Genomic DNA, 26,210 nt, shown 5'->3' with positions numbered 1-26,210 from the left:
TTGGAAGATAGAATATTTAAATTTTCCAATTTTCCTCTGAACAATGTATCCTCTAAATGGTCTAGTGGTCTACAATATGCTCTCACAGTACCTTTCTTATACAGTCTTTGGTCTTGACTGAAACATATTTCACTATCCCTACCTTGTAATGCACAACGCACATCTATACCTGCTTGACATACATTACTCCTCTCAAATCCTTTTAAGTATTTCTTTTGAATATGTTTTACCATTGCATATCTTTTTCCCCAGCATGAGTTGCATTCTGTCTTCATAACACCTGCATATTTATCTCTGGCATGAAACATTGACATTCTTGATTATTATTATGATAAGCACAATATAATGTGTTCTCAAAGATGTCTACATCCTAATCCCCAGCAACTCTTACCTCACTTGGCAAAAGAGACTTTATAGATGTGATTAAATTAAAGATCTTGAAAAGGAGAGATTATCCCAGATTACATGTGTGGGCCCAATCTATTCACATGGTTCCTTAAAAATGGAAAGCCTTTCCCACTTGTGGTCAGAGAAGGATGTGATCTGTCTCCCCCTTGCTATGTGTACTTTGTTTTTTATTTCCTACAGCTCTAGTATCTTCCAAAATCATAATATTTAACTGATATCACCAAATCTTTTGACTTTCACTTAAATAAGCAGACTATGAATTCTTCTGAAAGTACCATTAGTATTCACATAAGTTAACAATTGGTGGCTTTAATAAACCCTGCAGGATATTCCCATGTGTCTTACATACATCCTCCAGGAAGACAAACATATCTCCTCACCACTCACATTAGTTCTACAAGTGGCTATTTCTACTCTCCCAAACTGAAAAGTCATAAATCTCCTTTATGTCCAGTTACTTTGGCGCTGATAACAACTATTTAGTTACTTCCCAATACATGTTAACCCTTCATATTTTAGATAAAGCATGGAATGCTGCTTCCTATGTAGAAGGTTCAATTTTATTCTCTAGAACCTAGCTATTGACTCTTCTCTGGTTTCAAAAGGATCATTTAAAACTTTTTTTCTCTTTCTTTCCAATGTCTCATTTTTCTATTGGGCAACCTCAACACTAATCTTGATTCTGCCAGGCCTCCTTGAAATCTTACTATTTCTGTTTTCTTTCCTAGGTTATTTGTTCTATGCTGTCTAAAAACCATTCATTCTAGTGGTTTAGAAGTGTTTCACCTTTTAATTCAGAAAGACTTGCCTACATTTACACAGTACATAATTGGTGGCCTCTCAAGCAGAAAGTTTGCTGATGAGCCTGGAGTTTTTAAAATGTCCCCAGCTCAAACCCCATTATTGCTTTGGGGTCAGCTTTGCTTCACTCTCTTGAATCAGTCTTGTCTCTAACCAGGAGGCTTTTTAGAAGCCCCCAGGTCAACAGTCTGATTCCTCAATAGTGGCCAAACAAGTTCTGCAGTAAGATTGCATGAAAGCTTTTGAACATGGATTCTTGCCTAGTTCTGTGCAATATCAACATGTGCTTGGAAGTAGTAATAATAATTGAGCACTTACTATGTACTATGAGGTCCACATTCATTATGTTATTTGAACCTTCACAATTACTATATGTGTTAGGTCATATTATTACCCCATTTTAGAGGAAACACCAGGCTTAGACGGGCCAAGTAATTTCCTCTTAGTCTTGCAGGTCATAAGAAGTGGAGATGGGATTCAGACCCTGGTCTCTATGAATCCTGAGTCTACTCAAAGAGCATATTCACTGTTTCTATTCAAAGAATATGGGCAACAGTGTCAGTTACTGAATCCCTTTTTTAAATCTTCTGTTCCCAAAACCAAGTCCTTTTGGACCACAATTCCACATGGCTCCTTTTGACAATCCTCTGGGAGGACTGGAACCTTGGGCCTGGATCCCTTGGACTCTTCTTGATATCTCCTACTGCCTCCCTGGCAGTGCCTACCTAAATGCCTGCTTACTCTCAGCTCATCACTGCAACACCACTGTCAGCCCTACTCTCCCACTGGTTTTCTGCTTGGCATTGATTTTGTGTTGCCAGGTTAATAGCTCTTCTACTAATACTGTGGACAAATCCAAGGATGGGTTCAACTCAGGGCAAGTGGAAGTCAGGGTGAGCAGTGGGAGAGGGGAAAGGGAGACAAGGATGCACTCAAGGGGCACTTTTGGGTGTATTCATGTGTGTGAGGACAGGAGCGAAATGAAAAAAAATGTTTATCAACCTTCCAGCACCAACTAATCAGAATGTACATCAACTATAATCCTGGAGCAGGTGCTAGTGGCATGCTACTGTGACACGTGTTACCCCGTTATTGCTGATCCTTGGTGACAGCCCAAGAGATCCCAGGGGAAGGCACTTCAGGATCTTGGTGAAGTAGCCATTTACTAACTGACAGAAGAATTTCTATATTTTAACATGGAATACCAGCCCTATGTGGGTGGGTCTAAGAGAAGGAAGAAAGACTTCAGAGTGAGAAAAATCTCCTGTGTTCTCAAAGGTGTGTTTGGACGATGTTAAATTTATATATCAAATCTAATTTCAACCCATTCCATTCCTTTCTTTACTTAGTAGCTAGAATAATCTTTTTAAAAACAAATCTGTTCCTTCATTTCTCTGCTTAAAACCATATGATGGATCCCATATCTTCTCCATATGATGATTCCCATTTTCCTCCCTGACAACATAAAATGTCTTAGCTTGGGATTCATGAAACCACATAATCTAGTCCCTGGATGCTGTTTAACATCTTCCCTTACTCCCAACACATGTGCATGCTCACACACACACACACACACACACAAGTTGTGGAACACAGTGTGTTAGCTCAATCACGTTTACCCAAGATTCCTATGCTGGAAAGCTCCACTGATCCTTTAGTGCTTTACTACATGCCACTTTTCTGGGAAGCCTTACTCCCCATGTTGGACTTCACTAACAAATAACATGTACATTCCTCTTATTGAGCTCTGATTATCTTCTATCATAATTGTTGGTCCTCTCACTCGGATGTGAACTCCATGTCCACATGTCCACAGTAGCTCTCTCTTTTCATACTTCTGTGCCCTACCATTAGCCCAGTGCCTAAGTCATGGTAGGTACTCAATACATACTCAAAAGAATAAATGAATGTCCTCTCATCATCTCAGTGATCCATATAACAAGCATGTGAGGTTCTGGAACTGAGGCGCAGAGGGTTTTATGATTCGTATGTGGCAGGGTAAGGCTTAAATTCAGTCTTTTGATTCCAGAAGGGAAAAGTTGGTGACAACACCATATTTTTTATAATACTCCAATAATGAATATAGAAAAATTGGGTTAGGTCCTTTTTGAGATGCATTTTCCCAAAGCAGGATTGATTTATTTTCCTCTCCCAAGTCTTACCCTGAGTACACTCCAGCAAACCATTCTTTAGGTCCTGCTCCTCAGGAGCTTTACATGAGATCTTCTCTTTGCGAAGTGTGTCTTAATTACAAAGTCTCCTTATTCTTCATGCCTTGAGTCTTGGTGCTGGTTTTGATTTTTCCTCTGCCTATTCTCCTTCTCTTCTCCTGACTGTTGGCCTGCTCTAGGCCTTGAGGTCTAGCTGTGCCATGATTGATAGCTTCACTCTGAGCCCTGGCACTTCACATGGTTGCTGGGATCCACCAACTCTCCCAGGCACTAAGGACTAGCACTTTCTGGAAAACTACAGCATGCAAGACTTTTAAACCATGGCTTTATCTAGACCTTATATGCAGGTGTGAGGCCTGACTTCTGACTATTCGACTGTCTTTCAGTGTTCCTCTCCAGCAAGGCTGGAGACTTCAGTCCCCAGTTCTTTGATCCCATTCTAACCTTGGCCTGCTCAATGCCAAAATTTCAACTTATTGCCAGAGCTCATTGCTGCCCATGGCATTTCACTTTGGATTAACACTACTTAGAAGTGTGGCTGCCAGATAACTATGTATTCTATAAGTAACAGATAGAACATTCTATAATTTTGTATAGAAATTGGATCTACACAGTTATTATTATAGAATTCATCATACAGAATTTATTTTATAGAATATAAAAGTTGCTATTACTACTGTATTATATAAATAATATATAGTTTTCTATAGAAATTGGCTTTAGATGATTCCTGCATGCTGACATTTGTTTTAAGTGAAAAGTAAGCAAAAATAACTCTAGGGCTGTGCTGTCCAATATGGTAGACACATGTGGCTATTAAGCCTTACAATATGGCCAGCCCTAACTGACATTTTCTGCAAGTATAAAATGCACATCTGACTTCAAAGACAATAAAAAAAACATGAAAAATATAGCCTTCATAATTTTGATATTAGTTATATGTTGAAATAATAGTATCTTATATAATTTGAGCTAAATATAATAGTTATTAAAATTATTTTCTCTTATTTCTTTTTACTTTTTTAATGTGAAAAGCAAAAGCATCTCAAATTACATATGTGGCTTGCTTGATTTTCTATTGGACCACACTGCTACACAGGATATGTCTTATGGTTCTTTAATACTAGCAAAATACCTGTCTATAGATGAAATGGAAAGTTAGTTCAGAATTCAAAAGCAGAAAAGGTTATAAAAGACAGAGGGAACCTTCTGCCTTGATTTTAAAATTCATGTTCCTTGTACACACTGACATGCCACCTGCCTTGACAAGCTTTGAAGACCTGGTAATCTCAAGAGAAATGAGGCTGAAACAAATGGCATTTGTCCACAGCTGCCCGCATAGTGCCTAACCTCAGAGGTTTAAAATCAATGTTGATTTTTGTCATTTATTTTACCCCACGTTTAAATATCCCTTAGATTTATTACCTTTAGGTTTTTGGTTAAGATTCAGTGATAGCAAGGGTAGTAATAAGTTATGTAGATATCATTTAATTTATGAACTCTGGAGCTCCAGGGTAGCTTTCAGTTCAAGAAATATATTAACCACATGCACATCACCCTTCATTCTGCGGTGAAGATTTCCATGCTGGGTCCCTATTGTGCCACTTAATTTATGGTCTAGCCAGGTATATGGATCTCCATACAATATTTCAATATAAGTTGCTCCAGCTAACTGAGGGGATGAAGATGGGCTTCAAAAAAGCCAGTTGGACAGCTGATGGATTGCTCTCCCATACATTGGCCGCAGCATTAAGTAGCTTTTAAAACTTGTCAGCGGTTTGGATCTTTTTCTGCTCTGAGAAGCTGCACGCACCGGCCTAGCCAAGCAGAAATCAGCCATGCTGCAGCAGGCAGAGGGCAGCTCCCAGTTACTTACGTTGACAGCCGTAGTGCCAGGAATTTCCCGGCAGACACTCATCACACTTAGGCCCTGTTGTTCCAGTCTTACACTCACAAAATCCTGAGCCATTACAACGATCATGGATTGAGCCCAAAGGGTTACAATAACACTCTGTAGAAACAAGACAACACACATGCTAGAGACAAGTCTGCGTGGCTTATAGGTTATCAACACAGGAGCGTCACGTACTTAAATGCATCACTTAAAGAAAGATGTCCATTAATGAAATGCTTCGGCAAATATGGCTATTTCACGACCATTTATTTATTTGCTTAGCTTTCCATGATATCATTTTTATGATATGGGAGGAAATCAATTGAAGACTTCCAAGGAAATAAGACATGCTTTTCACTGGCAACAGATCGTAATGGAGATTCCATTTCTTAGGATATTTTTAGATGGTTTAATAAATACCATGAGAAGTTTGTATATCAAGGATAAATCAATATGCCATCAGTGTAAAATGTGTTTTAAATTATTCAAATGGGCTTAGCCATTGCACTCAATATTTGAGAACTGCTGAACATTTTAAAAGTACAATATGAATGCACTTTGCTCATTCAAAGGTAGTTTTACTTTATGATTTGGGACAGCATCTTAACTTATTCATGTATATATCATTTTGTGATAAGCCTTTAGATGTTGTATTTGCTAGGCATATTAATGCAGCTTTTATGCAGTCCAGATTAACAATCATAAAAGAAAAAATAAACTTTGTAATCCCAAATAAATTTCAACATATTTATAATTTAAGATGTATATTTTTCATTATAATGTCTGCTGGCAGGACAATACAGCTTTGCACAATAAAAGGTGAATAGAGTGTTTTCTTGATTCCTCACACATTCTTATACAGGATATTTTTACTTCTGAAGCTCTATTTTGCTTAAAGCTTGAACCAGAAATGAATATCCTTTAGGCTTCTATTAGCTGGAAAGATAGTGCAGGTAGCTGGCAGCTTTTGAGTACTGTGAGCTAAAGTTCCTTTCCTCATTACTCTTCTAGTAATTTTGGGGAAGTGATTGTGCCTCTCAGTTTCCATTATTTAAAAATGGGTACATTAAGCAGTTCCCTCACTAAAAACCAAACAAAACTATACCATCCAACTAACCAAGAGAAGTCTTGAAAATTTAGTTTAATATAATCAAGTTTAGCTTATTAGATTCGCTATGGGGATTCAGGGTTTAGCATTATAGATGGATCCAGGGGTTTGACTCTAAGTTTGTGTCACAGACACTAATTAGATATTCTTCAAATAAATGTGGAGTACCTTAGAATTATGATCTATTTTATGCTAATTAAGTCAGGTTTCGAGTTCAGCATTCTTTTATAACAAACATTTATATGATGAACAGTTATATATGTAGGTAAAAATAAAACTTAATAAACTCTAAAATGCTGTCTCCTTGCCTGGCTTAGTTTGTACTTAAGAACTAGAGTTTTATTTTAAGTTGACATTTTCTATTTTAATATGAGTGTGTATATGAAAGCTGATTAAAAAATTTTAAAATACTAATTTTGTGAAAGCTTTTAATGTTTGTCTGTACATAGGCACATTACAAATTTGTACCTATATCAAAACTATAATTTTTTTTTTTTGCTGTTTAAAGTGTGTAAGTTGACAATAAATCACCAACATTTTGTAAGCCAGTAAGCAGAGTTACATCTGGCCAACGTGAATTCACATACTCCTCCAGTCAATTAGCCCATGACCATTAATTAATATAAGGTTTTGGAGGCAAAAAAATGTAAACAAAATTAAAAAAAAGTAGAACATCTAAACCATAATATATTCCAGTCATTGTCATAGGAAAATGTGGGTAAGTGTAATGTTTTGCAGTCATGAAAATAAAGGACAAGAAGGGGTGTGGCCTTCCCTTCACCTTATATAACAAATAATTCAGTTTTTTAAAAGTGTAATTTATGGAATGATGGTCAATGGTGGATGTTGGAGTAACGCAAAGAGCCTTGGAGGATCATATTTTATTCCATGAAATTAGGAAGAACATGCAGGACTGTTAGATTACAAAGCAACATAAAATACCTGGGGGTGGGGGGTGTTGCTTGATTTAAAAGTTATACTAGAATTGATTTATAGGTATTAAAAATGTCTTCTGTTCACCTTATTCTATTTAAGGTACCTCTGATTACCCGATCATGGGTTTCAAGGGGGAATTAAAAATAATACATCATAATTTTAAGAAATGCTTAGCAGCAGCTGCTGAACTCTGTTTCATTGTGATGCAAAGCTTGTTAGCAGGATTATTAACAGTGATTGCTCAAGGTCACAAACCATATATCCTCTAGCTTCCTGCTTAATGCTCAAGTTTACATGAAACAGAAGCATGCAAGGATGTCATCTTCATGTAATTGCTGCGTCATTACAGGGTAATTACATGTATCTTTGGAGACATGGCTGTGTTTGGAATTTGTACGAAAAATGGGCAAATTCACCAGTAATTACAAAGCAGCAATCACTGTGGCAACATGGAACAGCCTGCTGCATTTTATATTTGCCATAATATAAAATGATGCAAGTATTTTACAACATCTATTTCATCACACAGAGCCTACATTTTGTCAAAGATATGAGTTGTTCCTTTACAGCAAGGGTGGTGAATTTTATTGTCAGTTGTTAAAGAATTGGCAAAGTGTTCTTTTTTTATTTTTAGTGTAGATAAGACTTAGATGAAGTTGAAAGTTTCCACGATTAGTGCCTTATTCTGTGAAAGTGAATGGGGTAAATATCCCTTCATTTTCATTAGTGCTTTCTATACAAAATGGTATTAAAATTAACTCTCAATTACTTGTGATGTATCCTTTTGAATTTAATAGTCCTGCCTCAAGCCCTTTAGGAATCTTAATTGTGGAAAATAGCAAATAGGTTCATGCTGTCTCATAGAGCAAACCTTAGCAATAGAGCCACAGGCTTCCAACGGCACTGAGAGGGCAAACTCCAGCCTTGTGCACAGGCAGCCCTAGTATCACTGCCCTCAGCGCCTCAAGCAGGGTAAGTGAAATCTACAGCTTTTTAAGGAAAATGTTATTAATTCATTGTGTGCATATAAGCACTAGAGATAAGAGATAGACCTTAGTACCTATCAGCTAGCCAAATTTTTCAATTCATTCTTTAAACACAATTTTCTCCTTTAGAAAAGGGCAATAATTTAAGAAATTATGGTGGGTGAGGGAATAATCTAGCTAATATTACTTTTTATTTTATTTTATTTTTTGAGATGGAGTCTTGCTCTGTAGCCCAGGCTGGAGTGCAGTGGCGCTATTCTCTCAGCTCACTGCAACCTCCACCTCTCAAGTTCAAGTGATTCTCCTGCCTCAGCCTTCTGAGTAGCTGGGATTACAGGCACAGGCCACCACGCTCAGCTAATTTTTTATTTCTTTCAGTAGAGATGTGGTTTCACCATGTTGGCCAGGCTGGTCTCAAACTTCTGACCTTAAGTGATCCACCTGCCCTGGCCTTCTAAAGTGCTGGGATTACAGGCGTTAGCCATTGCACCTGGCCTAATGTAGCTAACTTTAATAGTACCTAAGAATGCATTCCTTTGTGTTCACCAAGTACTTCGCTTGGTTTCAAGTACAAAATACTAAATAGAAACAGGTTTACCTCAATAAAATGGAATTTTCCAAAAGTTTATAATTTTAATTAATAAACTTTCTAGAAATGGAGAAGAAAACTCTTCTTGATTTTTAAAAGTAAAAATAAATACAAAATTGATATTGTTTTTCATATTTCTTCTGTAGTTTATGTGATTTAAAAGGCAGACACTGAATGGACTGTTTTCTAGTCTGTGGATAATCAAATATGGATTTACAACTGAACTATACCTCTTAAAACTGGATAGAAAGAAGCAGATGTGGAGTTCACAGTTTACTTCAGAACTGGAAAAAAGGCCAAATTTCATAATAATAAAATACTCTGAATAAAATATATTGTGATATTGTTAAGTTACCTGATAAGATAAATTTTATGGAATAAAATATTTCCTTTTAAGGACTTTTTTAGACTGATTTAAAATCATATTAAATATTATAAAACATTTTAATCTTATGTATTTTGTAAAAATGGTTAGGTTTTTTATACTGTGTTCCTATCTATTTTAGCTTTTCTGTTGTTTACCTATCTATAGCATGACATTTATATATTTTTATAAATGACATTCAGTAAAATGTACTCTGCATTCAAAATTCAGACAACTACATGTCTTTTGGTTTTTATTAATATCCTCAAATCTTTATAACCCAAGTGTTATGAAGACAATTGAACTTCTGTTCATAAACTCAGAGTGGAATTGCTGCTGTCATCCAAAACGCATACCATAAGTAAAAGCCTGACAAGTTTAGCTTTGCTAATTGTGTCAGTGGTTGAGAGAAAGTGTTTACGCTTTGAAGTCAGAAACCCTTTGCTGTAAGATTTGGGTCAATCTGCCTTACTTTTCTCAATGACAAGATAGGGGAAACAATTAGTGTAATACTTACCCCACTGTTTTGTTAATGAGGATTAAGTAAAAACAAAACAAGACATCTGCAAGCCAGTTCACAGTTGACCGACATCCCATTTGTTTCCTGTGCATCCCATTTGATCCTCATCTGACTAGAAGGCTCAAATGACTTACCTATGGCACACAGCCATGAGATAGCAAACTGAAATTTGAGCCTCGCTTTCTGGCCTCTAAGTCCAGTACTTTCTCTCCTAATTGACAAATAATAAATAAGGAGATGCTTTGAAATATAGAAAGTACTGTAGACACCAACAGTATTATATATTCTTGGCCCAATTTGATTAAAAACAACTCTACAGCCTTTTCTTTTGTCACACTTGGATCTTGACGATCCAATCAGAGGACAATGATCACAGAAATACGGATTGGATTTCTCTTCTTGATAAAAAGATTGCTCGTCATTTTTCAGCTTGTGTATCCTATTGAACGTACCTCAATGTGAAAAAGTCTACCTTTAAAATTGGGTGCCTATATAGCTACCTACTGGTGTGGTAATGGCTACACATATATTTTTCAGCATTTCAAATATATGCATTGCTTCAGCGTGAATTATGAAGTGAAATTCCATTTATTGTTTCTTATTTTTCCATTGGCACCCCCACATTCTTAAAGACAGGTTTCAGTATGTAAAAGATAGGAGATTTTCTAGGTGGGAAAGATGCCTGGTCCTCCCTAGGTGCCAAGAGCAGTAGTCATTGGTGGGGAGGGAAGGGAAAGTGCTCAGGGGCCTCTGTGGACGCAGTTTTCCAGGGCTAAGACAATTAATTGCCTAGAATACTTTTGAGAAATTACTCCTCCTTTTTGGGAGCTGTAGGAAAATTCAATAAATGGAATTTCATTGCTATGGATGAAGAAGTCAGACAAACTTTTACATTTCCAGTTGCTAGTTATTTTCAATTTCAAATGGCAATATTTTCAATCTATCAATACCCATTGATCACCAATTATATGCAAGAGTCTGTACCCCAATTTTTCATATCTATAATTAAATCCTACATAATGAGTTTCTATTTTGAAAGTTGAATGTATAACTTAAGGCTATAAGATCACTTCAGAATCATCAGGTTTTAAAATTTCATACAAAAACAAAAAACGGGAAGAAAGAAACTTCTTAATTTCTTTAACATGATTTCTGAGATCATCATATTTAAAGCAACAACATAAGGATTCAAAGTATATCCCCCAACTATGATTTCAACCAATACAAGTGAAATCACAAGTGAAATCTACCACAGAATATTTGCTCCATTGAGAAAGTTCATTCTGGCTCAACCGTGGTGCGAATCACCAGCCTCTCCACCCTAAATATCTCCCCGTAGCTCAAACGGCACAGAAGAATAGCTGAAATTGTAATGGAACTGACCTATGCACACATTCTCATCGTCCAGTTGTGCAGAAGCATTTCTGAAGTAGCCCAGCCTGCATAACTCACAGTGCTGCCCTCTAGTGTTGTGTTTACAGCTCACGCAAATGACTGTATTTAGCAGATCGATATAACTGCATCGATTGGAGTGGCCGAAGCATTCACAATCTTGCAAGGAAGAACAGAAATGTATACAGAGTGTATACAGTAGCAGAGTAATAGCATACTACATGCTTGGGTAAAATGAGGGATGGAGAAAAGACGGTGGAATGGCATTACATATATGTTATTCAACACAACACATGGTGGCAACAGGTGGTTGTGACTGGCATGGAAATAGCATCTGTTTCAAGCAGGATAGAAAGGTCGGACATTCGGAACAAGACTGAAGATTGTTAATTCTTGGCAGACAAGATGAACAGAAGCATTTGCAGGTGTACACCTTTTAAAATTTGGGAAGCCTCTGTTTCTAGTGATGATAAGTCTATTTTTATTTTTATTTTTTGCAGATGGAGAATTTTAGTGTCTTTGCACCATTTCCCCTGTTTTCTCTTCATCTTTTCAGCCTTAAAAAAAGTGGGAGGGGGTTGTGTGAGCATTGAGAGTCTGAGTACCATCACCATGGCTCCTTTAGCTCTCTGACATCATGCCAAGACAGCAACTCAGTCGGGGTTTCACATACATCATGGCAAATTTAATAGAGTTCTAGACAACTAAACAATTCTTTATCTTTGTTTTCCCCCAATGCTAAGAGAAGATGGCTTTCTTAAGCCTTTCTTCAGACCAAATCTGTATGTATATGTGTGAGAGAAGATAAAAAAAAAGTAGGGAGATAATTTGTGTGAAAAAGTGCTCTTAAGATTTCCTCCTTTTCTCTTAAGTTTCAAGAATAGTTTGCTACAAAAGAAGAATTAGATAGCTACTGTAACCCCACCTTTCTTTTCCTTGGTTTCTCTAAAATGTTAGAGGTGTCTCTGAGGCTTAGGAGTGATGGTGGTAATGACTAGACAGGGAGATGAAGAAGAGCATGAGAGTAGTTGGGGAAGGGTGGAGGGTGACTAGATTTCTTCTTTCTTGCATCTCATCTAGAGCAAGAAGTTGTAAATCCAATTCAACCTTTTTAAAATAAATGATAATGACAAAGTCTCTGTTGGTAGAAATAATTATCACAAAAGTGTGAGTGGTAACTAGGTAGGGTATCTGTTTTGTCTTCTTGGAATATGAGGGTAGGCCTAGTTGGACATTTATAAGGAAGGTCAACCAGGATACTGCAAATTTTGTTTAAAAATATTTCTTGCATCAATATCTATCTTGCTTTTATTTTATCCCATTAGAAAGCCAAGCACAGTCATTATTTGAACACATTCATTCTTTCATTCATTCATTCATTCATTCAATAAATATTTTTATTGAGTTGGTCTACCTATGTGTCAGGAACTTGGCTAGGTCTTGAGTTACTATTTTGGCCTATATAAAATTTTTCAAATATTATATTTTGATGACTAGAATAAAAATGAGTAAGTGTTGTCAAGTAAATAATAATAAGAGGTGGCTAACTTTTAACCTTTTAAAAAAATTAATATGCTACCACTCATCAGAAAAGTTCATATTCATTTGTTAGAGAGTTAGTTACTACAATAGGAAGCTGAGAACAAGGTCCTGATGGAATGAAATCAAATCTGGATAGAAGCAGAGGAGGATACTGGAAATGGTGAAGAGTAGAAGATAACCAGAAACAGTGTCAGCAACTTTGGGACCCCAGTTGCTAAAAGAGAGGCGAGAAGAAAGGGGGGATCCTGAAGCCAAGCCACTTCCTTTATTTGAGGTGAGCTGTATCACCATGTGTACGTGCACAGGGAGAGAAGGATGAGTGTGAGGACAGGAAGAAGTCAGAGGGGAGGTGAATATGGAGGAGAGGGAGAGTACTGGGAGATGGTGGCCTTGAGACTCCAATGTAGGAGACAGTGTCAGAAAATATCCATATAAATTTAGTAGTAAAGCCATGCCAAGTTAATAATAATACTACCACCAATAATCATAGAGTTACAGATTACTAAATTAAAACCTCCTGTAAAACAACAAGCATTTCCCACCAATCCTCTGTACCGCTCTGAGTTATGCCTTGTTTATACTGGCATTACTGACTCCTGAGGAAGTCAGAAAGGCTTCTGGAGTCTTCTCTGTTGGAGAGTTTGAAATAAAGACAATCTTTCAGGACTAGAGCCTTTTGAGAGCAGTGGTCGAAGGAAGGAAACCCAATTCTCAAACCTAATTGCTTCCCAAAGACTTTTTGAGAACTGCCTGGAATTCCTGAGGAGGGGCAATAACAGCCCTGCCCCTGGGTCCCCTCCTCTGGAAGAGGTCTCTTATTGGCTGTCCTTCTTCAGGTTCCCTAACCCGGGTTGGTTCTTGGTACATCTAATTTAATTAATAGAGCTTTGTTCAAAAGCATCTTTTATGTGCAAAAATTCATCTAGGAGCTTTCTACAGTTACATAGAAGCTTGTTGCCTGGAAGCTTATTTAGTAAATAAGACAACATATGCTCAGATAACCAGAAAAAAATAGTATGTGCAGAGAAAAAACAGTGACACAGAGCAATCTAAGTAGAAGGAGAACTTGATTTAACATGAGGGGAATTAGAAAAAATGTCCTACAGGATGCGCACTCTGAATCTTCCTTAGGGCAGGTAGAGTTTATTAAAGCAAAACAAAATAGGAGGGAATGAGCATTTTAGGTGAAAGGAATAGAGTAAAGAGTGGGCAAAGGTATGAAGCTGGGGAAATGTAGAGAATAAGGCTAGTGACTTTTCATAGTATGGTTCCCTTGTGGGTACCTAAAGGATTCTGTACAGTCTGCCCAATGGCCAGAACTACATGCTTTAATCTACCTGACAAAGCTTTATCTGAGTAAGAAAACCAAATCTGTGAGATACCCAAGTTCAACAGTTTAAGACCCATTCCATGAATCTCTATAAATATGTTAAATGTGATATTATCACTACTATTATCAGAATTTAATGAATAGTACACATTTCTCTGGGGACATTAACTATTTATGGGTCTTGTTTAAAAACTAATTTATTAATTTTGAAAGGAAATGATAAATAATGGTATAAGAAACCATATTCAGCTAAACATACAATAGTATAAATTTATTTCAAATGATAATTGGATACTTTAAATGTTTTATAAGCATTAAAATGTTTCATAATGTAGAAAATGGATAATAATAACTTGATTCTTTTAAGACTTCTAGTACTCTTCTGAGACTTTGATAAAGCTGTCATCTCTGGCCATAATATATTTGAGCATATAAAATAAGAAACAGATCTTTGAAAATGATTTGAAAAACATGAGAGTATTATATAAATGCAAAGTATTTCAAATATGACTCTTAAACTGCTATATTATTTTTTGGAGTTCTGTTAATTTCCTACTTTTTAATACCTGGTCTTTCCATACAGGCACAGAACCTATTAAGATACAGCTTGAGCTGCATTATCCTACGAAGTTTCTGAAGGGATGATATTAATAGTTTAATAATTATTTGATTCTTCAAATCACTGACCTCCCATGACCTCCCATTTCTTCTTACATAGTATCCATAGTCCAATCCTTATAATCACTTCCTTTTATATACTCCCTTGGCCTTCCACCCTCCAATTATAAGGAAATCTTGATCCCAGTTAAAAGTTGATGCTGGTTAAATTCAGCTCTCCAGGAAGTCCTAGCCGGAGCTATCAGGCAAGAGAAAGAAATAAAAGGCATTCAAACTGGAAAAGAGGAAATTAAATTATCTCTGTTTGCTGGCAACATGATCATATGCCTAGAAAAGCCTAAAGATCCTGTAGGAGAATCCCAGACTGATTGCCGACTTCAGCAAACTCTCAGGATACAAAATCAATGCACAAAAATCAGTAGCATTTCTATACACCAATAACATTCAAGCTGCAAAGCAAATTAAGAACTCAATGCCATTTACATATCCCCCAAAATAAAATAAAATACCTAGGAATACAGCTAACAGAAGAGGTGAAAGATCTCTACAAGGAGAACTATAAAACACTGATGGGAGAAATTGCAGACAACACAAATAAATGAAAAAATTTCCCATGCTCATGGGTTGAAAGAATTAATATTGTTAAAATCACCCATTACTCAAAGCAATCTAAAATTCAATGCAATTCCTATCAAATTTCCAATGTCATTTTTCACAGAATCAGAAAAACCAATCCTGAAGTTCATATGGAACCCCACCCCCCCAAAAAAGCCCAAATAGCCAAAGCCAAAGCATTTCTAAGCAAAAGGAACAAATCCAGAGGCATCACATTGCCTGACTTCAAATTATACTACAAAGCTATAGTAACTAAAATAGCATGGTACTGGTACAAAAATAGACACATAGATCAATGGAAGAGAATGGAGAACCCAACAATAAAGCCACATACCCTACAACCTCTGACCTTCCATAAAGTAGACAAAACTAAACAATGGGCAAAAACACCCTATTCAATAAACGGTGCTGAGAAAACTGGCTCGCAATATGCAGAAGAATGAAACTGAACCTCTATCTCACCCTATACAAATATTAACTCAAGATGGATTAAGGACCTACATATAAGACCTGAAACCATAGAAATCCTGGAAGAAAATCTGGGAAAAACTCTTGCACATCAGCCTAGGCAAAGAATTTATAATGAAGACCCAAAAAACAAATACAACAAAAACAAAAATAAAAAAAGGGGACTTAAACTAAAAAGCTTCTGCACAGCAAAATAAATAATCAACAGAATAAACAGACAACCTACAGAATGGGAGAAGTATTTAGAAATTATGCCTCTAAAGACTAATGTTTAAAATCTACAAGGAACTCAAATAACTCAACAAGAATAAAACAAACAACCCCATTAAAAACTGGGAAAGGCATGAACAGACATTTTTCAAAAGAAGACATACAAGTAGCCAACAGACACATGAAAATATTCTCAGTATCACTAATCAACAGAGAAATGTAAATTAAAATCACACTAACGTGCCATCTTACACCAGTCAAAATGACTCTAATTAAAAAGTAAAAAAGCAAGAAATGTTGGCATGGATGTAGAGAAAAAGGAATACTCATACACTGTTGGTGGGAATGTAAATAAGATCAGGCTCCATGGAAAACAATATGGAGATATCTCAAAGAACTAAAAATAGAACTGCCATTTGACCCAGCAATTCTACTACTGGGTATCTACCCAAAGGAACATAAATCATTACATAAAAAAGACAACTACAGTAATATGTTTATTGCAGCACTATGTATGATAGCGAAGTCATGAAACCACCCTAAGTGTCCACCAACGGTTGATTAAATAAAGAAAATGTGCATATACACCATGAAATACTATGCAGACATAAGAAAGAATTAAATCATGTCATTTGCAGCAACATGGATGGAGCTGCAGGCCATTATCCTAAGTGAACTAAGAGAGAAGCAGAAAATCAAATATTGCATGTTCTTATGTATAAGTGGGGGTTAAATAAAGGGTACATATGGACATAAAGATGGAAAAAATAGACTGTGAGCACTCTAAAATGGGGGACATTTGAGGGTTGTAAAATTACCTACTGGGTACAATATCCAATATTTAGGTGATAAGTATGCTAGAAGCCCAATCCCCGGCCGTTATGCATGTAATATCCATGAAACACACAAGCACATGTACCCCCTGAATCTAATTCTTTTTGAATTCAACTTTTCATCTCTTCATGCTCATATCCCAGTAGCTAAATGTGGCTAGTTTTTCTCCAACCATTTAGAAACAAGTATCATTTGAAGTTCATGACCATAAACCTCAATGGGGTCCCCAGATCTGCCTGGTAATCCTTCCTGAAGCAGGGGGCTTCTGGGCCACCACATTCTCCTGATTCTCCTTCTTCCCTACCCATCATTGCTTTTTTCTCTCTTTTGCTTCTTGTCCTCATCTCCTCAAATGTCTCAAGGTTTAATCCTTGGACCTCTTTGTTCTCTACATTCACTCCAGATGATTTTTACCCAACCCCATGGTCTATATGCGGGCCATTCCAAAATAGTTATTTCCAGGGTGGACTGACTCCCCAGTTAATTAGTGAGACTCCCTTCAGAGTCATCCATCGTGTGCCACTGCCTTCCTAGAATTTCCACTTGGACGTTTTATAAACATTTCAACTTTAAGTTGCTCAAAGCTGAGCTCTTGGGTTGCCTTCCTAAACTTGCTACTCACCCAAGCTGCCCTGTCGCAGTAAATGACTACTCCATTCCTCCAACTGCTTAGCTTCCACCTCTCACCATCTCTACCACCTTTTCCTCAGATGCATCATCAGCCCTTACTTGGATTACTGCCATCGTCCCCAAACTGTTCTTCTGGCCTCAACCCTTGTGATAATGTCATCTCCACACAGCAGACAGAGTGACTCTTTCAAAACTTTAGTGAGGTCATGACATTCCTCTGCTCATCATCCTAATGGCTTCACATCTTATTCAGAATAAAAGAGGAGTTCATTCATTCTCTAGTGACCTGGCCCCTGTCCTCCCTGGGGGCTCATTGCTAGCTCTCTCCTCCTAATTCATGGCACAGTGCCTCCATGTTGCTCTTCAAACACACCAAGCACTTCCCAGGGCCTTTGCACTTGCTGGTCTGGAATAACCCCAGACATCTCCATTATTTCTTTCCCCACTTCTTTTTAAAATATCTTCTCAAAGAAAATTCTCTGACCATTTAATCTGAGATAATAGCCCCCACCCACATTCCCTAATCCCTCAATTTCCTAATCTTGTTTATATTTTTTCATAGAATTTATAATATTCAAAAAGTATTATGCAAAAATAATTTCTCTGCCTCTAGTTGAATGTAAATATTCAAGGGCAGACTGTGTCTGTTTTGTGCACAATTATAACTACAGAACTTAAGATATTGCCTGGCATACACTAAGCACTGAAAAAAATATTGTCAAATGAATGAATGAACGATGATCCTGAGACCCCTTCCTTTGGGGAACAGAGGAAGATACAGAGAAAAGTTATGTTTAATTCATTCCTTCATCATTTGAATTCCTGAAGAGAATCTGGCTATGTCCTATATATTAAGGAGTTTAGAAAAACAATAGCCACAGAACAAGCTACCGCTAAGTTAGTGATTATTTTAGCTGAGAGTTCACTACATGTCTATTAACAGATAAGCTTAGGCAGAGAAAAAGCAGGTTTCTGAAAATTGCTTTATATAGTTTTTAATGTCAAATTGCATTTCAGACAACTTTTATTACTGTTGTATAAGCAAAGCTAAAGGGGGTCTTTAGCTGTATGTATACACAATGTGGCATGGCAACCATTGGCAACACGTATTTATTGAGAACTACCCTGTACCACGTACAACCATCATGTACCGGAAGACAAAGGGAATGAGGTCCAGGCCTTCAGTCTAGTGTGGGATTTCTCAACCTTGGTACGATTCCCATTTTGGGCCAAACAACTTTGTTGTATGGGGCTGTCCTGTGTATTGTAGGCTTTTCTGATGCATCCCTGGGCCCTCTACGGATTAGATGACTAGATGCGGTAGCAACCCCCAAACTGTGAAAAACAAAAATTTCTCCAGATATTGCCAAATGTCCCCTGGGGGGCAAAATCCACCCACATCCCCACTGAGTACTATTGTTCTAGTGGGAAGATAGAAAAAATACTATATATATGTAATATATATGATATATTGAAACATGGAAGGCAGCACTTAGTACCTAGACAGTTAAGAGCAATGAAGGCTAGAGGTGTCTTACAAGGGGAAGGGTTCAAAGTTGACTTTCTAGATAAGGAAAGGACTGAGGCTCCTCTAAGGTTTAAAAGGTTCCTTTTGACCGACGCTGGCTAGGGAAGACCTGGGCAGATAAGATTTCCAGGAAATCAAGAGGTTGGACACAGAGAATGAAAGAAAAAGAATGTTACTAAGAGGAGGGGATTCAATTTCTCTTTTGCATCCTCGTTCTTACTGTTCCCCATGTTGCCTATAATTACATTAGTAAATTGTCTCTGTAAATATAACATAAAATACAATGAATGTGGCACAATTAGAACAGGTAGATTTTTTTTTTTTTTGGCCAAATAAGGAAAGCTAATTCAAATCCAGAGCTGATTAAAATTCACTTTAGACATTCAAAAAGAAAGAATTTGAGAAAAAGACCTCAAAGGTGAAGGAATTGGAACTCTAAAAAGAATTTTCCCTTCACTGCATTAAATGGAGTGATTCTGGGAATTAAGAGCCTCTAGCATTTTCTTTGTCTTTTCCCCACTCGCCACCCTGTCTTGCATCCTTACATAGCTGTTGAAGCTCTTCCACACATATCATTTGACGATGATGTGAATTTGTCTCTGGTAAGTCTACCTCATTGGGTAGCTTCTCCCTGCCCCTAGGAATGTGTCTGGACCTCATTTGTGCTGTGTCCTCAAGAAACTAGAGATGCAAGTTCAAATTCCAGGTTCAGAGGCCTCTTGTATATCCAGCACGCTTGACATGACAGAAAAGAGATGAACTTTGTACGTGCTTTTTCCTTCCTTTCTCCTTCACCTTCTTTGTCTCTTTCCATATGGCATCCCTATGGTGGCTTCAGTGACTGCCTATATGACACACCACATACCCAAATTGATGTGTTACCCTCTGAGCCTGCATCTGCTCTTCTCATACAGGACTTATTTCCCAAAATTTCAAATCTAATTGGGTTCCCCTCAACCCAAATTGGCATCTTCTATGTTCCATGGTTAAAAGCACATTTGAGAAAATTTTGACATATGGTTTAAATACTCTTGGTTTCCCTTTTCCCATTTCCTGACCAGTTTCCACTTTTTCTCTATATGCCACGGAAGGACAAATTCAACATTGATTAAAATCTAGGAAATGACTAAATTCAATAAGGAATAGGAAAACATTATGGTCATTTTCACCAAATGGGTCAAACTAAGTTCAGATTTTATTAATAAATGTATTTCTTTGTAAGAGGTGTTTTATGAAAAAACAAAAAACAAAACCAAAACGTGACATATGCCCAACAGTCAAGGGTGGAAAACAAGCACACCCGTTACACAGGACATTTAAAGAAAAAATGGTGAAATAAAAACAGAAGTCTTCACGTTTCCTGAAAAATCTTCATTCTGTGAATGACAGATGCTAGCTGGAATGGGCCATTCATGAGTCACAGATGAGATGCTGCTCACTTTCATTTAAAGAAAGTAATATAACTATTATTTTTGGATCCTAAGCAACACTTAATCCAGTGCAGATCTTCACTTGTGTTTTTCAAAGTTATTCAAAACAATTTTTTGGAAGCATAAATTCCAAGGTGTTTCATTTGTCACAAAGTGAAATGGGCACCATACATGGAACCTGCCATTCTGGTCTCATGAAAAGCATCCTTGAAACTCACTATAAGTGGGTTTCCTTATTTTCAATGCAAGTGAGTATCCATGATAGTGCTCTAACATTCATGTTCTAAACAGGAACCTCAACCATTATAATTCTTATTCACACATGAATCTTTCAGAAAACAAATGGAGCATTTTTAATTGCAGTCAAGTTTCTGAGTGAAGCATTTTTTTTTTCTTACAGATGATTCTCAGTACTATTCAATGCATTGATTGATATCAGTCAACATGCCTCACCAATAAGCTGATGGGTACACTACACAGATATTCCAGATTCATACAGTGCAATGTTTCACAACACATAACACCATGAAATCACTGTATGAATCCAAGAATTCCTACCTCTCTTGTGGTTTGCAACTTGAACAGAAGAAACTGTTGACAAAGCTAATTTGGGAGCAACTGGATAGGTTTAAAAGAATGAACAGTAAATTAGAAACAATAGTGAAACGTTCAAACTGTAATAACTTATCACCAACCCACTTGAAAAGTAGCCCTAAATTAAGAGACTATTTGTATCTGTTGTGCCTGGGAGTTTGTTTCAGTCACAAAGTAAGGCTTGTATTTGGCTAGAAATGGTTCAACATTGTCAGTAATACAGTTTAGAAGTTTTCTTTTCAGAGGGAAAAATCATTACCATTTAAATCAAGAATCCAGTGAAGCAAGGATTGTTCCCATAACAATATGGATAGTAGGATCCCCTACTGTCAATCTTTTAAAATAGGAGTTGTGTTGTCAGTTGGCATTATCATTGCCTGGGTTCACCATGACATTCTGTGTCATGATAAACTATTCGACATATACACCATTTAGACTATTTTTGTTGAACTAATTAGGCATCCTAGAACATAGTCAGTCCCAATAGTCAGCCATTCAGCAGCATTTGGGCCTATCTCAGAGTCACCTTGAACAAGTATACCTTTAAAAGTTGTAGTCTTCTCAGCATTTATTACCTTTTTGATGCTATCAGCTTGTTAATGGCAGGGGATTTCTCTCTATGTTTGCCTGCCATTTCTTTTCCAATTATTCATGAAGAGTTGCTTGTGAAAATAGCCAAAACAGAACAGAGCCTGATGTTCTTTGCAGATGCTGACAAGATAAATTATAGCTGCATAGAACTGGGCTCTGCTACAAAGTGTACCTTTCGCTAAAATTTCAAAATTTAAGCACTTTGCTCAACTATGCTGCTTCTCAATAGATTCATTTGAACTCGTTATCCACATTGTAAGGAAGTGCAACTGGTTACATAATGATACTTCTGAAAGTGTTTTGTCCTGTGACTCTCACAGACAACACAGCAAAATAATTAAATGGGCCTATTTCAGGTTTTAGACAATGCAGTATCTTGTTCAGCTCAAAACTCACTGTGGAGAAGTGTTGTCTTAGAGCCTGTGTTGTATAATTTGTGAACTATGAAATTCAATAGGAAATACTGAGTGACATTTCACTGAAGATGCTGTCATTGAACTTGCCAAGGAATAAAGCCACTAAACCTCTTCTGAATCCTCCTAGAATTATACTAATAGGGGCAAGCTTGATCTGTATTTCTTCTTTCATATATGTATGCAGAAACTTGAAAAAATTCATTTGGAGCAGATGATTAAGATAATTCTATTTGCTAGTAATAAATGTATCTAGGACAGTCTAGATTTCATCACTCTGATCAAGGACTGAAAATGCAGCCCTTCCAATTTGACTTCTCAACAAATTGCTAATATATTTTGTTTTGCTTAGCAGCTATTTCCTGGTTCCTCCTTTTGCTCATTTCCTTTTCCATCTGTGTTCATTAGAGTTTAAAAGGAACATCCTGTATATAACTAAGGAAGGTGGAAGCCAAAGATGTGCCTTTTTTTTTTTTGAAGAAGGAAGAAGGCAAAATAATACAATATTATATTAAAATAAATTCCTATTTATACATGACTATATATACCTATAGGCTAGATGTCAATATGAATTTAACATTACACTGCAGCTTATGAAGTTTATTGTTCAGGCTTTAAAAGTTCTCTTTCTTCCTGCATAATCACATTTCTGTCTATCAGTGTTATTTTCTTTTTTCTTTTTTTTTTTTCTTTTTCTTCTTTGACATTAGGAGTCAGAAAATAATTACTGCTCTAAGGACAGAAATAGAACAGATTGCTCTAAATGCTGGAACACATGAATGTTAATTGATAAAGAAGATAAAAGGAAAAGTTCCAACAAGGAAAATTTACTGTGATGTGAAAGACAGAGAGAGAGAGAGAGAGAGAGAGAGGAGGGAGGAGGTGGGGGAAGAGGGAGAGAGGAGACAGGGAGTGAGAAAGAGTGTGTGAGAGAGGCTAAAGGGAGGGAAGAAGAGAGGAAAAAGGAGGAAGGGAAAGAGACAGATTGCTCCAAATTTTTGCAAGTCAATATGGAGCAATAGTCAGAGAAAACAGATCTGTCAGGTGTCACAATACTACCTCTATGTATTTTCCCAGACCCTCAGTACAACTGAGGTACTGGTTGGTTGACTTAAAAATAAGAGGAAGACATTGAAAGGATAACTGTGCCACTCACACATTTTAAAGTTTTGTTTGTCCTCCACACTGTGGTGGTAACAGAAGTCTAGACTTCTCTTGGGACTGACTGACCTTCAATGCAATCTGGTAAAGGGCTTTTTAACTTCCATGCCATCTAATTTTCCCCTTCATGTTTCACTCTCGTATTTTTGGGATACTCTTCATATTAGAGAAAAAGATTGAATTATGATTTTTTCAAAGACATAGCATTCATGATAATGCTCTTATTTTGTGCTAAAAATGGCATATAGGATTTTCCCCCAAACATGTGGGATTTTATGTCAGTAGGAATTTTACATGCTCCTACCTTGTTTTGGGTTAGAAACCTCAAGGGAAGAAATATTCGGCCATATCCTATTAAACTTTGGAGGATCTGCATGCATCAGGAAAAATCAGGGTATGGTTATTTTCAGCTATAATGTCATTTGGTCTAAACAGAAAATTATATGGATAAAGACACAAACCACACATCTGCTCTTTAACTTGGCTGTGATGCACTTAAACAAAACATTACTCCCACATCAAACAAGAGCAAGCAATTGATGATTCCCAAAACATTGAATGGACATTAAATATACAGCTACTTCCCTACCAAAGCTACACATTTACTTTTAAAATAAGGTAGAGTGTTCTTACACACACACAAAAATACAAATAAGGACTTCAGCACTCCAAACTATTATGTAAAGCTGGTGCCTGAAACTAGAAGATAACACTAAAGAAATAATTTCTCACTTGAGGATTCCATTCTCCTCAATTTATATTTACAGATATGAACTTGTTGCGTTCGTCTTTCGTGATAGATTCTTCGGGGCATGTTTTAAGTGTGAGCCATTATCTCTGAAAAGGAGTGGATATATTTCCTATTTTTATATGTGTAGTTTCTCAGAAAAGGAAACAGGGATAACTGGTGATTTTGGCTTATGGAGAAAGGTCCAAGATGCTTTCAGTTGTATCTAAGGTTCGTATGTATGGGTGTGTATATGTTTTCATGATGCCTTTACCTCAAAATATGTTTCTAGATTTATTGGTTCCAATGCAGAAATAAATAAAAGCATTAATTAATTTAAGAATTGGTATTATTTATGTCTCGGTATTATTTGTGTCTTCCAGTTATGGAAGGCAGAAGAGCCAGGCTGGGATTTAATATTTTTAAACTATTTTTGTGAAGGTGCATAGGGCATGACTATTAAAGGAGCTATTTTATGACGAAAATCCTACCATCTATTGAGTCCAGTCTCAGAACCACATCTCTTGTGTTGTCCTTTGTTACCACCTAGGTCCATAAGGATGGCTCTTGGCTCTAAATTTCTGTAACCTGTTATTTTCAGTGCTCCTGTTTTCTCACTGATATGTGGACAGGCTTGAGTTTTAATATTGCCAGTTAAAGTTTTATAGGTCGATTTCTCATCTCTCTAATTGGATTGGATCTCTTTGAAGAAGGGCAAAGCCTTGCAGAGGGCTTCAGTAAATATCTGATAATTGAGAAATAGATATCAAGTGGCTATGCTACTGTAAACAGGTATTATCATGTTGTTTCCTCCATAATTAGATTATAGTGCATTCTTCCAAGACAAGAGACTTGCACTATAACTTTGCTTTTTTAAGTATTTGTTAGAAAAGCTGATCTGATAGAGCCAACAGAACTGTTGCTCTGTTTCGCTCTGTTCTCATACATATATCCACAAAGGCAAAGGCAATCTTGATGATATCTATGAAAATTTATGAATGAAGAAAGAATGTAATAATTTTCCACATCTGTACACAGGTGTTATTAAATAAATAAATATTTGGTAACATGCAGGCAAAATACGTAAGTCAATTGACTGAATGTTGCTTTTCACTTGAGCATTTTGATGATGGGTAGACACTGAATGGTAGATATTGAATTAATAGGACAAGCCTACTTGATCTGTGATGATCAGCTTTGAAAAACTATAAATTTGTGTTTTGAGGAAACTAATATTGTCTGTATTCCCAGAAATTGTTTTATTTCATAAGCTTTCAACGTATTGGTGTGGTTTTACATAAAAATGTATTTGTATTATTAGTATCAGATTAAGACAATCTTAGTTTGGTGAACTAGCTCTCTCCATCTTCTTCTGTACAGAGACAAACATAGGTCATAAGTGAGGGTGATGTTTGCAAGCTTAATGTTAAGTAGCGACTTGTTTATCTTGATGAAATGCAAGTACTGGTATGATTTATTATTTTGTTATTGAGCTTTGCCAAGAAATTTAAGTAAAGATAATAATTTTATATTAAATCAATTTTAGAAATCAGTTCTGAAAAATAACACTATAAATTAAACTTTATTTCATATACTAATATTTTAAATATTTGTCTGTGCCTGTATTTTAGTATAACTCCTTTCTTGGTGTTTTATGATTTTTTTTCCCCCAGGATGCTGAGGTTCCAGTTTATGGATCTTCTTATATGTATTTAAAAAATTAGTGTAGGCCATTCTACTTTCAAATTGCTGAGACTTCTCGACCTGTAGGGACTTATCAAGATAGACACCTCACTTACAATCTGTTCCTACTGAGAATATAACTGTCTTCTGTATTGTGTACCTAAAATATTTTCTTGGGCTGGGGAAGCCTTTGTGTTTGCCTGGGAATATAATTCGACTTTTATTTTTTTCAAATAATTTTCATTATGTAGAATGCCTAACCTCCTTAAACTACTAAAACTCAGAACCACCAGCAGCCATCATATGAAAATCCTGATCAAATCCATACATATCTTCAGTGGGACAAAATTTTATGTGCTCTGCATTTTCCTTGGGAGGAAAAATGTTATCCTGTAAAAATGGATATTGAAGTTTGTGGCCTCTAAACTCCTATAGTGTGTTACTGACTGCACATATACATTTAACATTTGGCCATCATGAGACTTTTTAAGTTAATATCTCATCTTAATTTTTTAAATGTATTTTGTTTTATAATTGCAAGGCCAAGTAAGAAAACAACTTAAAATTAGCCAATTACTGTCTGAGTAATTTTACTTTTTATTCTAATACCTTAGCATGTAGTAAATGCTCAATAAATATTACTAACATTTAATTCCCAGAAGTAAAT

General features: G+C 36.5%; 1 protein-coding gene and 1 long non-coding RNA gene across 10 annotated transcripts in view; one reads left to right on the top strand and one right to left on the bottom strand.

Moving 5' to 3' along the window:
* The window catches only part of NTNG1 (netrin G1), a 347,869-nt gene that overhangs the window by 41,193 nt on the left and 280,466 nt on the right, over positions 1-26,210 (bottom strand). For 2 of the 9 annotated variants that reach the window (XM_063624384.1, XM_063624385.1), the window contains exons 6-7: positions 11,161-11,328; positions 5,257-5,391 (exon numbers count right to left, since the gene is read on the bottom strand). The exons of 2 other annotated variants lie outside the window; for them this stretch is intronic. In XM_063624384.1, the coding sequence (XP_063480454.1) occupies positions 5,257-5,391; positions 11,161-11,328 (303 nt within the window). Of the gene's footprint in view, positions 1-5,256; positions 5,392-11,160; positions 11,329-20,932; positions 20,993-23,437; positions 23,504-26,210 lie in introns of all 9 variants that reach the window. 5 more of the 9 variants (XM_063624388.1, XM_063624389.1, XM_063624386.1 and 2 more) reach the window with 4 other exon arrangements.
* Positions 1-26,210, top strand: part of LOC134733762 (uncharacterized) — a 72,564-nt gene that overhangs the window by 34,110 nt on the left and 12,244 nt on the right. The window lies entirely within an intron of this gene.

Source organism: Symphalangus syndactylus, chromosome 12 (genome assembly GCF_028878055.3).
Source record: "Symphalangus syndactylus isolate Jambi chromosome 12, NHGRI_mSymSyn1-v2.1_pri, whole genome shotgun sequence".
Lineage (NCBI taxonomy): Eukaryota > Metazoa > Chordata > Mammalia > Primates > Hylobatidae > Symphalangus > Symphalangus syndactylus.
Note: the sequence above shows the minus strand (reverse complement) of the source record. Positions and strands in the feature narration are given on the sequence as shown.